The following is a 15,307-nucleotide window of genomic DNA, read 5'->3' as shown; positions in this document are numbered from 1 at the left end:
TTTGCCTCCCTGGTGCCTTTCAATGGAAATCAGGGGAATGCTTAGCTTGTTTCGCTCCCTACTATTGTACTACTCCTATAGTTCGCCATTGACATAAAATTAAAATCTCTTAAACAAATAGAAGTTTAAAGAATGATTTACATAGCCACCTTTACAAAAAAAAAATATAGAAAGGAGAAGAAAGTTCTATGGCTTCCATAGAAAATAAAATGCCAGGATCTAAAAGCCTGAGCTAGCACAGCACACCTGCTGCCCCAGCACTGTATTTTTACAGAGGAGGGTGAGCATTAGCTGCTCTCCAGGAAAATGAAGGGAGCACCATAGCAGGAAGGTCAACGGTTACCATGCACCCCCCAAACTCTGCTCTCTGGAGTAGCTGGCAGCTGTGGTTCAGAGAGGGACCATAGTGAAGACATGTAAAAACAAGCCACAACATAACACGTTTCAAATATGCAGCCTCCAGCTCTCTCTCTCTCCTTATTGCGGACATAGGTGGCTGTGGGCTGAACTCGGTTCTCCATCTGTTATATTTTCTTTCTTCAGACTGCCAGCAGGCTCCAGACTATCTTCTCTGACTGCAGAGATGCAAAAATAGGCCATTCTCTGACCTTAATGAGGACAAACTTCACATAATCCCCAGTGAATAATATTGTTAGTATGAAACTGGCTAGTATTTGGCACATTTGAGAACGTCACTTTTTTTATTATCAGGTAACCAATAGGCTTTCTATGATTGTCTTCCCCCCCCCCCGCCCCCCAGGGCTGGTTATGAGTTCTTTGCTTCCCAAAGATAAATCCTGACAATGGCTTTTCCCTGCTCTCTGGAGGCTGAGAGCAGGCTATTACAGCCTATTGCTTTACACGTTCTTCACAGTGAAAGCTGTGCATTAGGGATCAATAAAATAGATCACTCTTGCTTCAGGCCATTACACTCACTTGTATTTATTCCTCTAATAAGATGACACTGCATTCCTTAGTGTCGGTGTTTAAGAAACTTTCCCTGGGAGGAGATTACCCCATTACAGGCCCAGATACAGACCCTTCTGCATTTTTTGTTATCAGCTGTTTTAAGCAGCAAGATCTTGACCGAGAGGGACTAATCAGTGGTCCAGTTCAGTTTTGCCGTGTTTAAGTCCCTATTATTGTTGTATGTACCCTGAACACTGTGCAAGATGAAGCAGCAAAGCCTGTGCAGGAGTCGTGGGCAACAAAACAGATTTCTGTCAAGGAATTTCAATCAATTTAATTTATCACCAATTAACACACTAACTTTTGATTCCTTGATTAGGAAAAACAAACAAAGAAACTTAGAGAAAGACATCTCTGCCCTCCTCTTCTGGTCTCCAGCCCCTGTGCTGCACATTACACCAAGTCACTTCGGAGCAGAAGGTTGAGATCAGTGCCTTGAGGTCCCTACCCAGTTGCTCCCGCACAGCTTCTTCCCCCAGTCCCAGTCCCTTTGCGGCCATTCCTCCTGCTCAGTCTCCTCCCGATCACTTCCCAGATGGCTCTTTGCTCCAGCCCTACAGCATGAGAGAGCACCTTCTTCCTCAGCGCAATGCAGGGTGAGACGTGCCCAGCAGTGCTCCACGGCGTTGTGATGCTCCACGCACCCAGAGGAAATCCAGCCCTTGCACTGAACAGAGCAGCAGCAGGATCACAGGCATCAGGAACAACCCTGACACCACTGCAAGCTGCGTGTCCCGTCATCTCCGAGAGAGATCTTTTGTAATTCAAACGATATATCTTACCATTGCTGTCAATTTGCCTCCTTTTGTGAATTCTTTGGCACAGGATTTGTCTCTGATTAGGTTTGCATCCTGTCTATCCTGAGCTGTACCATCTACTGTAATGAAGATAACACACCAAATATTAACTACGTGAGCTACTAAGCATTCTTTGGATGGTGATAACTTTCTTCCATTACTCATATTCCCTCTGTGAGTAGACGCATCAAGGGTGGGTATAAAAAAAAATGGGGTTTATTTTACTTATATAGCATCAACTTTATATATTGTATGTCACTGAGACTATTAAGACAATTCCTGCTTTAGATTCTAGAAGAGAGACAAAATAAGGTGGCAAACAAAGAATTTAAGCTTTGAAGGATTGTTCCATGTTATTTTTTTATCCACAATAGTAGTAACTTCAATCTCATAGGCCTATCAAAAGGAACTGGGCTTTAGGAAAAATACGAGTGAACAATGCATTGAGGATTCATCATCCACCCCTTCTTCACACACAACACACTTCTCCCATTATTAATATTGTCAGCTTTCTAAAACACGGATCATCCTGCTGTCCAGATTCTCAGAGGCACGGTATTTTTCCTTCTGCATTTCATCTTACTCCTTTATACTGTTGAGATTTAAAAAAAAAAAAAAAAAAAAAAATCAGTCCCTAAGACCGAAGCTGCTGACCTTAAACTCATTTATGCCTTTTTCTACTCTCAGTGTCTTTACCGTCTTTCTTCATCTTCCATTTCCACCTCCATTCTCATCTCAGCCCCCTTCCAATTTCCCCTTTTATTCTATGGGGTCCTAATTGGTTTTGTGTAATTTTCTTATTTCTCCCTCTTTTTTTTTTTTTTTTTTTTTTTTTTTTTTTTTTTTTTTAGTTTCCAGTCTCTCCACTCAGTCTCATTCTTTGTGCCCTTTTTTTCTGTTTTCCCTTTATCTCTTCCTGTTCTTCTAAAATTTCTCCATTACACTTCCTCATTTTTGGATTCTTTTCCCTTGTGTCTTTCTCCTTCAGAACCCTATTTGGGCTCCACTTTCTGCACCACCTCTTAGGCTTAACCCTCTCCTATTTTTCCCTTTCACATATTCCATGGTCTCCCTCATTTCTTCCCTGTACCTATTTTTCCCAAATCCCAACAGGCTCGTGCCTGACAGCAGTGCAGGGCTCTGTTCCTCTACCACTGGAGATATTGCTGGCAGCCTAGCAGAAGGGGAGATGGGGCAGATCTAACAGCCGCTGTGAGCAAATCCTACTGCGTGGGAGCCGAAATTTGGGCACGTGGCCACATATATGCTCAGTTTAAAGGAAGCCTTGGCCACCAAAATGGATTGGAGTTGTGCCAGTGAGGGACAGCAGTATCTCATTACCAATTCTCTGAGCCGATCGCCCTGACAGAGTAGCTGGAGCATTGATAGCTTTTTAGGGATTTCACATTAACTAGGGCTGTATCAGGCCATTTTGTGCTTCACTGAATTTGTACATCAATCTCTCTCACTTTTGCAAGGCTTACATCTCATGAAGCAGAGTGAAATCATTAACACATGATGGTTTTCAAGCCTCTCTGTTGCTTCCTGGCTCAGGATTGCCTTCTGACAAAGGGCCAGGGTCCTGCACTATTTATACATTTTTAAAAACTCTGCTGCATATAATAATAATAAGGTTCCTCACATAAAAATGATAATGACAAATGCTACTTTTGACTGATTACACAAATAAGGGAACTAAGGCAAAGGAAGTTACAAAACCTCTCAAAGCCTGTCAACTTCTTTGAAATGAAAAAAATCATGTCAAATCTCCAGTCTCCAGTGCTGACCCTTTGACTGTTCTTCCATGTAACTTTGGACAACATATATTTAATTCGTGTTCTTCTCTGTGAGTCACATCAACAGCACTATCTTATGCCTATTTCACAGCAAATTCATCAAACAAGTGAAACAACTTTACTCAAGGCTTAGTCAGACCTCAGAAGACCTGGATATAGCATTGTTCTTTCTAACTAGAACATCTACAGAAGGTGTAAATTTTATTAAGACTTCACAGGCCACTTATTGAAATAAAATTTAAAAATATAGAATTTGGTTCAGTTTGGGCATCCAAATCTACATCTATAATAATAATAAACAAAATAGAAGAGCTTTTTTGGTCTTGAAACAAATTGTCCAAGCATAACCCACATCCCTACAGCCCAATTCTCTTGCTTCCAACACAGGGCAGCCAAATCCAAACTGGGAAATGTCTGGAGAGGGCAGTTTACACCACAGACAAATCTGTGGCCTGGCTGTGCTCACAGTTTAACTGTATGAACAATGGCAGGACAGAACTGAGCCTTGCCCTCACCAATCAATTAAGCAGCACAGACAGCACCTGCAGTCCATACGATGGTCCCCAGGCAACTGTAAAGCCCAGGTTTGTACTAGATAACATTAGTGGCATCGACACTGTTAGGTGAGTTCTGTGATACTACAATGCGTAACTACCAGAAAAAATGGAAGGTTAGTTGTGCAGTTCTCAAACAATGCTTTGTTTTATTATTATTAATGGAAAACTGGTGGGTTTTGTGTTTGTTTTTTTTTTTTGTCCCTAGTTAACAGGTATTTCCCCACGCTCACATGTGTTACATTCTAGTAGAAATACCATAGACTCCATAATGGGCCTTACTGTTATTGATGAAACAGGGCTGGGATTTCACACCACAATAGACGCTGTTATTTTAAAATGTTAATTCTTCCCAGTTGTTGATTTCCTATCTAAGGTATGTATTTTGCTACAAAAAGATCAATAATCTATTATGCCATCTTTTGGGGGCAATAGTTTGGGAGTATATTTTGTAAAAATGTGGATTTTGTCCACAGAAACTATAGAAATGCCAAAACCCTATTTTTTTATCTATTCTAAAAGGCACTTGAGCATTTAAAAATCAAGGGAAGACAAACATAAGAGCAGAAAATACAAAATATTTCCCATTAAATTGCAAAATGGTAATGAAAACCTCTCCAGGTATAAAGTAGGGCCTGATTTTACAGTCTTTGGGTATGTGGACCACTCCTGAGTGTAAACACAGAGAAAGCAACCAGGGAGTATATCAGAGTAACAAGCACTACTGATCAGGGGCAAGTCTGGGAAACTTTGGCATGTATTCTCTGAATCATGTTTATTTTAACAGGCATCTTATGGGCCTTAAAACTCCATTTTTAAGGAGGCTACAAAGGGAACAAATAAGAGGTCAGCTGAAAGGTACTTCTTTTGTCTCTGTTAGAAACTGTCAGTGGTGCAAATGAGCCTGTTAGAAAGAAAGGATTAATATTTCAATGATGGAATAAGCTTCCACATTACCTTTGAGGCCTGGAACAAGAATTTGAACAGAGCAGGATTCTTCTGCAATATGTTGAGGATATCCAGACCTTAGCAGTGACAGGAAGGCAAGGCTAATTAGAGTCACCAAGAAAACCAGATCTCTCTTCATAATGAGCACTTACAGGTCACCGACTCCTAAACAAAAGAATGAATAAACAGTTATAAGAATTCCAAAGACTTTCAACAGTTTCTGAACATATGCAGTATCCTACTACAAATAGAATATATTTTAGTGTGTCACAAACCACACAGCATGGGAAGAATGTGTGCAGGTCCTCCCAGCAGGTTGTATGTTCCACAGACATACATGAAACATGCATCAGCATATTCAGCAGCTTGTTTTAGTGTTAGACTGGGCAAGATAAAGCTCAGAAGAAATTTAGTTAAGAATTAGGAGATTATGCAATTCTAATAATAGGCAATTCTGTGTTCACTGTTTCTTATTGGAGGCAGGGATCTGGAAAGGTCAAAGGAGAAAATATATTACACAGGCTTGCACTGAAAGATGTTAGTACTAAGTTGCCACTTCGAAAAAGAGCATACTGCTCTAAAGAGGAAATTCAGTAGATGATGAGACCAATCTAAAGGCCTGAAATTTCACTTCCCATCTACCTGAGCACTGAAATTGTGTCCAGCAAATTGATACAGTAACCCTCATGTAACTCATTGAAGGTGAAAGGAAGATAATATTTCACTATATCATGCAATGAAGTTACATCAGAGTCCTCAATAAATCCTGAAAAGATTCACCTCTGAAACATACCCTTGTTTAAGCCTACAAGTAAAATGGCTTGTCTGATATTAGGCTGTGAAGAGATCTCTCAGAAAACAACAGTACAGAAATGGAGTTTGTGTGAAAGGACCATCAAAAGTCAATATTTAGGGGGTCTGTAGAAATACCCTTTGACAAAAGTGTTATTGATGTACTTCTGGTATGTTTTTCCAGTCTTTCTTTCACCAAGGCTCTGCTCTACACAAACGAGCTGAAAGTCATATCAGGGTTTCAAGAGAAAGTACCTGTATATCATCTTTTATAGCTACAATACAGACACATGCATTTTACATCTAGAGCAAGATGATTGGGCTACGTTATTCTTCACTCCCCGATTCCCTCCAAAAATAAACCAAGTAGGACTAGGCACAGGTGTGGGGCCAGTACATGGGTCTGTATGTCTCAACATGCTGGGGATCCAAAAGGGTTATTTTGGGGATGGCCTGAAGGCATAACTGTCCTTCAGCAGGAGACAGGATAACAAGGAGCTTCAGGGTGAGAATGAGCTGATGAAGCAGATACCAAAACTTAAGGAATGGAGCAAGAGGAAGGCAGACTGCCCTCCACATGCAGCAAAATTCAGTTTTGCCTATACTGTTAAAAAGGCTTGCTCTAATTTCCAATTCCACCATCAACTCCGATATGTTTAACAGATGTCTTAGCAGCAAGACCAAGTAGATGAATTTGGAACTGGGAGAATAAAATATCCTTCTGAACTGCTGTCCAGTTTGTGCTTCCGTTATCCTCTTGGAGATAAAATGAGTAGACTGCAGCAGGGGGGTCAGATGGGCGCAGATTTTTGTCTCCATCCTCAGGTGGGGAGGGCATGGCATGAGTTATGGGAGAGGTTGCTCTGCCTCACAACACACACACTACACCATATGATGCTACGTCTACACTGCAGGACAGGGGTGCTCCACAGTATACCCCAAACTTCTCACTGATCATCCAGATTCAGGATACAGACTCGTGTATGCTCTGAGCCCTTTTTGACCCAAATCTATTCCCCAGTTTTCCTTCCAAAGGAGAGTGAGGTGCAGCAGAAGGACCATGCCTGAAAAAGGTGAGGTCTATGCTTGGACCTGGGAAGAGCTCCTGGGTCAAGGGATCTCGATAGTCATAGTTTAATAGGCTGCAGTGGGGCAGTAAACCCTAGGGAAAACCACTGGTGCTAGGTAATCCTCCCATGGGGCAAGGGAAGAACAGGGACTGTCTGGGGATTTTCACAGCCACAATATTCTCCTGTAACAGGACGGGCATGAACTACTTCATAGAAAAGCTTTGCCAACCAGAAAGACCCAGGAGAGTGTGGACCAAAAATAGGAAGTTTCCACTAAGCTAATACAACAATTTTATTTTCAAGGTTTCTGTTCCAATTTCCTACTACCTTTTAGTCTAGCAGATGACAATATAATCAATGTTACTAGAGATGCATTTTGTACCCTCACCAACATTCCTGTCAGACTACTAAGCACTAATGTCTTTTACAAAGTCTCCTCTCATAGCTTAGGGTGCAGGTTCTGTAGGGACAATGTAGGGACAACACTCACTTATATACAGATGCTTACAGTATTTTTTTTTTTTCTCCTTTCAAGAATTCTCAGCTCCCAAAATTCTGCTTATGCTACCACAACTAAGATGACTGCAGCTCACATATACATATCTGAATCAGCTTTAAAATATATAGCTCAGGTATTTCTAGGAGCACAGAAAACCACAAAAGTACAAACCTTGGCTGCTCAAATATTTAGGCCACATTAAATTTTGTTACAATTGCAGCAACATCACTCAAGGCTTCTCAAGATTGCAGGCAAAATTGAACTTTGTCACCCAAGGATGAGGAACCAGAGCTGGATAAGGCGGCACATCACAAAGGTGGACATCGAGAACAGCAGTAGTTGAAGGGAAACGAAAGAGTAATGGAAAACTGAATGTAAATCCCAGCTCCCCAGGGCTCTGACAGATAAAACCAGCAGGAAAACATGTGCTGTGTTGCTGTCCTCTGCTGACTTGGACTACTGCATCCTTTACTTATGCACAGAGCCAGCCCAAACTACTAGAAACCAGGTCAGGTCACTGGCCAATTTACAGCTATTTTCCAAAGTTATACAAACTATTTGACCAGAGTCTTGATGTAGTTTTGAAGTATCAGATTTCTGTGATAGCACTTTTCTCCCAGATATTCTCATGTACATACCAAGCAAATTACTTCACATACATTAAGCTTGAATTTGGCCACACCTCCCCAGAAGGAGATTCTTAACCCCAAGGTACAAGGCACTGTGTCTCGGTGTCCTTTGTGGCTCACAGTATCCACAGTGGACAGTCCTGTCTCTTTTTGCCAAGTCCATGATTCACAACAGTCAGCAAGCAAAAGAGGGAGCAACAAAAACTAACCAAGAGAAAGGTTGCCGAGAAGAGTACTTTTCCAGATTTTCCCTTCAAAGGCTTCTAGGGCCAGTCTTGGCACTTGAATAGTCAGCACTGGTAGACTGGAATGTGATGGTGTCCATAGCAAGAACAGGCTTTGCAAAGTCAAGTTAGGAACCAATGCTTCCTATGTGGAAATCATTGAGTTGTGATTGCCTTCAGCCAGCCAGGAGGACATGGCAGAGACTCGTGCCCGGACGCCTCTTCTAGACACCTGAACATTGGTGTACAGCCCTCATCAGTGGCCACTTTTGAGGGATAGGGAGTGGGACCATCCTGGACAACAGCCACATTGATGCTCAGTGGTCTGAGCAAACAGAGGAAATCTGTCCTTCCTGCCTTAGACTGCAGCTCCCACCCCACAGCCCAGGAGAGCAGCTGGCCACCAGCCTACAGGACATCCTAGACAGGGTGTCCCACTTTTTCTTTGTAGCAGGGGAGCATCAGGATCCAGAAGATCAGACAAAGAGGCCTTCAAGCCAAATACTTCAGATACACAGCTGAAAGCCTGGAAATTAGGCAGTTTCAGCATGAGCACCCAGAAGGCCGGTGATAAGGATTCTTGACAGAATCAAGTCAGAGAGGGGAATGAAATGGCCTGAGATAGCAGAAGGAATTGAAATTAGGAGGGTGCTCCAGTCTCTGCATTAGTGAATAGACAGCATCACCTCCTCTGGTTGCATTTTATGAGGTTTTAGATGTATCCAGAATACAACTGAAAGATCAAAGCCCCAAGTACATTAAATATTAATCTGACTTTGCAAACTCCTACACAGCTCAGAGATGAGACAGCAGAGAACGGTCAGGGCTGCTTGGTGCCTCTGCTCAGCAGCCTGATATGAAGAATTTTCTGGGGAAAACAAAAGCTCCAATGAAGCTTCATCACATTCCCCACTGCCTGCTGCTGCTGTAGGGCTTACAAGCCTCAGAGACACAGGGGATACACCTCACCCTACCTCCTGATAGCTTGACTCACAGAGAAAATGGATTCATTCCAGAAAACGAAGTGTCTTAGTGGCAGTCAGGTCACAACACCTGGACCCATATGAATACTTGGGAAATTATCCTGGTCAGAGAAGAGCCACTAACAGAGGAAATCTCTGAAGAGGTTGCAGATTAAATACTTTATAGAGTCTACAGATGCAGTAAAGGGACACATTAGTAGTAGAAATCAAACCAAAAGCACTTTGGATATCACTTTCTCCACCTTTTCCTTCTTTAAAAGGAAGCCTTCTCTTCTGCAGCTAAATTTGCCTTAAATGACTGAACTAAGAGTTTGAACTCCAGGTATGTGCTACAGCAGTACCCTTCATTTTAAAATCATGGAAAATTCCTTGCCTTTCTGACCTACCTTCAACTCCTTTCAGACCCAGATTCATAAAGGCATTTAGAAAACTAAATCCCACTGAAATTTGTCCTCAGAAAGAGAAATGCCAGCCTGTTTTTTTCAAACACTATCTCAGTCTTGGTATTTGGAGTATCTTCAGTGTTGGTAAAAACAATGACAGAGAGAAACCTAGACAACAACTTTTGAGATCTGTCAGCTTTAGGGAATCTGCCTTAGTTGCCAAGAGAGAAGAGGTTCATTAAGCCAAGCTTCAAGTGGCAAGTCCTAGAGAGGTCATCGGAGAATCCCCAAGGCACCACAGACTCATTTAAAACCACTGCAGGACTGGCCAGGCCAACTGGCACCCAGCACTGCTTGAGCTCCCCCGCCTACCCCCAGCCATGGATGGAAAGCTTGGAGATCACTTCAGCCAGCAAACACCTCGTGCATGAAGACCCTGTATCTGCCAGCACCAGCTCCACCAGGGCCGGTGGCTTGTGGCACGCTGTTATTTTGGACCTAGAAGCAACACCACAGATGATTTGCCTAGCTGAATCCAAATGGCTGAGAAATGCAGAAAGAAAATGATGCTCGCTGGCATTAATGCTCTGCCAGCCAACAGCTACAGAGTGGCTGTAATCCTCTGTGTAACCCCACGGGACTCCCCTTTGAGCTGTTTTTATTTCACTATTACTGAGATGTTTTCATTCTTATTGTGATTTTAATTTTTATTTTTAAAACTATATTTCATTCTCAGGGATCTGGGCTGAATTATCTATATTCTGAATCGAGTATGTTCCTGGTACAGACAGGCACACAGATCCACAGAGCCACAGCCACATTTCGTAGGTGATTTTCCCAGGCAGGTTTGAGTCAGCGCTACAGACACATCAACAGATTTCAACAGTTTTCACTCCCCTGACTTTTCAAGTCCTCGTCACCCACATCCCAACACCTCCCAGAACTATCTGGCAGCCTGTGTGTCCTCAAACGCCCCAGCAGGCCCTAAACCGCATCCTAACGGATGCAACACATACCCACAAAATCACGCCACTGAAATTACAGGCTGTGACACAGAATTCACACTATTTCAAACATTTTGAACAGATAAAAGACAGAAAAAAAAAAAAAAAAAAAAAAGTAATTAAGTCCCAGGGCTACAAGGGTAACACCAGGGCCCAGCGCAGACCAGGGATACATTTCTGGGGGAAGCTGGGAGAGGCAAAAGGGACAAGCCTCCAGCGCTGTGCATGAAAGCTGCTTTTCACCCCTTGCCCCAGGGACTGTAGATCATTCCCTGGAAAAGATGTCTTTCACACTGGAGATGAAACCTGTGTCATTGACCTCTACTTTCTCCGTTACAGTCCTGCTGATCATCCTAACCTACAGATGTTTTGTGTAGCTATGCTCTCTGAGTGTCTTCTCATTTGTCCTCCCAGCTCCCTTGTGCATTACCTTGGGTAATCAAGAGTTCATCATTTAACTGGAATATAAAAACCAGAATCAATTATGAAGTTGCTTAAACAATGGGTGATCATTTTCATAACATTGCAATGCTCTGAAGTTAAATTCTATGTGTAGATTTAAAGGTTAAAGCAATGGGCTTGAAAGATTTTTTAAAAAAATCCCTAAATGTTAATACTGTACAATTGTAAAAATGAGGCCCATAACTGCTGTGACTACGAAGTCTCTGTGAAATCTATGGACCATGGAGTAGCATAAAGCAGAGACATAGCACATTTCAGGTCCTGATGATGCTGAAGAACAGTGAGGTTTTCTGCAGAGGACAAAAGAGTGAGTCTAAACTGATGGGAAGATAACATTACCTAAAAGCCTAACTAGTAGCAAGTAATTGGTTACTCCCCAAAGTACATTTAATTCTGGCTCAATAGAGCTACTTCCTGAGCCGATGTTTGTGAGTTGTAAGGGACTGTTAGTTCTGACTATACAATGTAGGTGCCCTTGTCATACATAGGAATAGTAGCCTTACTTTTCATCAAGAAGAAAGTTTTTAAAAATTGAGACAAAATTCCTCCTGATGTAGTTCTGCTGAGATCAATGAGTTAACGTCAGAATTAACTTGCTGTCATCTGTGCTGAAAATATAAAATCAGAGCTTCACTGAGGGTGAGATGAAAATAGTGCCAGAAGGGGGGTGTGTTTTCAAAACTTGTAACTAGAGGGAGATGGGACCCACGTGATTTCTTGCCCCAAGTGACAAATCTCTCACAATAGCTCTGTATCTTTTTTTGGTTGGTAGAGAGTAACACTCAAGTAGAATTTTATCTTTGTCTGCGTATCTGTCAGAAATAACTAGAAATGCTAAACAAAATTTCTCCCACAATGTTTTAATTGAAATCCCTATTAGATGACAAGTTCTCTGCTGTAGCCTTGTTTGCAGCTATAGTTTGTGATTCAGGGTACCATCCTTGATATATGACAGATCAAATTTTCAGTATTCTTAACCACCCCAAAATAAACAAAAAAAAAAAAAAATACAGGGTACAAATAGTCAAATATACTGTCAGTTTTTCTAAAACCTGTGTTTAAATTGTCGCAGTTCAGCCCCATTCCTATAAAGCATCCACATGAGAACCTGATGCTACCCGCACACACTTATCTGTTAGGAACTATAACACCAAGGGTTCACCAAGAATCAGTGAATGATGTAGAGAATGCTGTAGGAAATATTACATGGATAAATACACCATTTACATATACATTTGTCATCTTATTTCTGAAGTTTTAAGGCATCACTTTTTGGTTCTGCACATCCACAGAAGCTGGCTGCAAAATTTGGGATATTTGTGAAATGTTTAAGTGCTTAATGCCCATTCAACCAGTATAAACACATGGACAGGTCAGGAATGCCCAGACAGATGACAAAATCTAAACAAAGCAGTTTATGGGAATAGAGGAAGAGTAAAGACAAGAGAAGAAACATAGGATGTAGACTACTAGTGGGAGAAATGCAAAGCAGAAGTGAAAAAACAGGAGAGTGACAGAGAAAGGACACAGGCAGAGATGGCACCATCCCAGAGTGCAAGTGGATCGGAGAAAGATTTGTTTTCAGTTGCCCCAGCATGCTACTCCTCACCAAGGAAGAGAACAAACATTACAGAACAGAAACAGCTTTTGCCCCATTTTCTCACACATTAGATATGCGACCGCTACATTTAAAGGAGGTTCTAAGAATAAAGGGAAGCCACTTGACTGCTGCCCAGTCCTTCCCAATGCTGCAAGTACGACACCTCAAAAAGTGAACCACAAGACAGACCCCAGCTGGCATTAGGAGATGCCTATTTATCAGGCCCACTTTGCTTAGATCCAGACCTCGAGCTAGCAGATGTTATAAGCAGACCCTTGGGTGGGATTTAAGTGTTCGGCCTTCGGTGCTCAGTCTAAGAAAAATACCCTGACATCCCTTTATAATCAAGTCAGATAAAGGCACATTGGCATGGGGATTCATTTCATCCTAAAATAGGATAAATAATTGACTCTGAAGGTACCTCTTCATTGCCCAGTATGATAAGCCCAGCCTTGTAGGTTTTTAAAGTTAGATGAGGGGAGTCCCACCATCACTAATTAGCCATGCCAATCTACGGGAGGGTTAACAGCAGCCTGGCTTCCCCGCTGCAGTCACACGTTACCCTCTCCTTCTCTTACTGTCACCAACCAGCAGCTGATCCCATCACGAGCTAGCACAAGCTGCTACGCCAGCAGAAAGCTATTCTTCTTTTTGTGATGTTATTTTTCAGTTGATTTAGTTCCTTGGTTCCTGGTGAGGGTAAAATGGCCATCATTCCTTTGAAAAATGTTGCCAGCTAGGGAAAGACATGCCCTTGGCAGCAGCTGAGATGGCCTTCAGTGTGTGCCTTTGCATGCCACCAACATACAGAAAACTGAAAGATGTGTAAGTGAAAGAATTAAAGGGACTAGATTCACCAGAAAACAAAACAAAACAAAACAAAAAAAACCCAACACACACACAAAAAAAAAACAACCAACAAACAACCTAGCACATAATTAGAATGGGAACATTTTAAAAGGAGGAAAGATATGGCAAAATATCAGGCTGCAATAGAAAATAATATCCAGTAAAAGATACAGAGCATAGGAGATACAACATTACAACATGAGGCATTTTGCAATAGCATGCAAGCCACCAAGAGTCATGGAAATGATCCAAGAGTGTTATCCTCAAATGACAAGGACATACTTCTCGGAATGATATCCTCAATATAAAAAACCACCATGGTGCATAAGCATGCATGATCAAAATCTTGCATTTGAATTGGGGCAATTTCAGCTAAAGGTTTTTATTCTCAGGCTGGGCAATCTGCAGAGACCAAATAACACTCTACATGTGATCCTATGCTGAACCTTTCATATCAGCTCCCAAGAGCCTGGGAAGAGGAGGAAAATAAGTTATATTGGTGACACAAAGACCAACAATACCTTCAATAAAACAGCCAAGCCTCAATGTAAGAGAAAAAATAAAAGCATCAGAGCAAAGAGCAAGACTCACAGGAAATAAAGCCGCTTATCTTCACTGGACAAGTGAAGGGTGAACTTGATAGCAATAGTACTATTCAATGTCCTTTCACTCTTAGAGCCCTGAAACACCTTTGCAAGTGCAGATAAGGAAAGACAGACAAAAGGAAGGGGAACCTACCAAAGAGGCTCCCCAGATTAAGAGAAAAATATATGGCTGGTACATAGAAATTGTTGTAGAAGCAAAACACAGTGGAAGAAAACCAGGTTTCCATGGGTGTGATGTGACTTAATAAAAGCACACACAAAGATACGTGATTCCTGCAGATGACTAGAGATTAACAAAGTTCTCAGAAGTCAAAGTATTCTTTACAAAAGTATGCTACAGCAGACTTTCACTAATCAGTCTTTATCGTTGTCAATAGTCATAATCCTACTTGTATGTCAAATGGAAGCCAGCTGAACTAATACCTTTCAGTGGTAAAACATTTCACAGAGCAGCTCTTATATGTAACACAAAATATGCATTAGAAAGCCTTTCTCATGTACACTGCACTGGTCTACAAGTATTTTTAAAAATTAAGAAAGAGTACAAGTGATTGCATGTAGGTTTGAGATGCTTTTGGCAATGTCATTTCATTTTGAAAAAGAAACGTGAATTCAGAAAGAAACAGACAGAATGTGTAGAACAATTTGCAAACAAGAGTATTTATCTGAATTCATATACACTGAAGGTATTACTTCTCTTAACCGTATACCACACTGCTTTTGCTACCAAAAGATTCTTGAGGATGACAAGTCCATTGGGGAATTTTTCATTAAAGTCCTTCCATCTAACCAACTGCCCTGAGAGATTTCTTTAATTTAATAATGTACATTTCTAGGGAAGAACATAACAAGCTATGTTAAGTAAGTGGTAACTCCTGGCATCTCCACCTGCTTTGATACTCAGCAAATTCTTTAACAATAGCAGCAGATGCATCTTTCACACAGCTAGAACATGATCAGAGGCCAGTTGTGCACAAATTAAGAAGCTGCACATCGGCTAAGCAGTGATCACTTGAACCTCAGTGTGTATCTGTTCAGCATTTGTAGGGCACTTACAGGAACAAAACCTAATGCTACTGCTCTGATTATGCAGCTGCAAGTAAAAGAAAATGTTTCAGAGATGTTAAAGACTACACAGACCTT

At 41.5% G+C, this 15,307-nt stretch overlaps 1 protein-coding gene across 2 annotated transcripts in view; it reads right to left on the bottom strand.

The window, feature by feature from the left end:
- The window catches only part of COLEC11 (collectin subfamily member 11), a 46,478-nt gene that overhangs the window by 17,327 nt on the left and 13,844 nt on the right, over nucleotides 1-15,307 (bottom strand). For both annotated transcript variants that reach the window (XM_042802940.1, XM_042802941.1), the window contains exon 2: nucleotides 5,074-5,229. In XM_042802940.1, coding sequence (XP_042658874.1) covers nucleotides 5,074-5,203 — 130 coding nt within the window. In that variant the 5' untranslated portion in view covers nucleotides 5,204-5,229. The remainder of the gene's footprint in view (nucleotides 1-5,073; nucleotides 5,230-15,307) is intronic.

This window comes from Tyto alba, unplaced genomic scaffold, assembly GCF_018691265.1.
Source record: "Tyto alba isolate M040663 unplaced genomic scaffold, T.alba_DEE_v4.0 Super-Scaffold_40, whole genome shotgun sequence".
Classification (NCBI taxonomy): Eukaryota; Metazoa; Chordata; class Aves; order Strigiformes; family Tytonidae; genus Tyto; species Tyto alba.
This window is presented reverse-complemented; position numbering and strand designations above follow the sequence as displayed.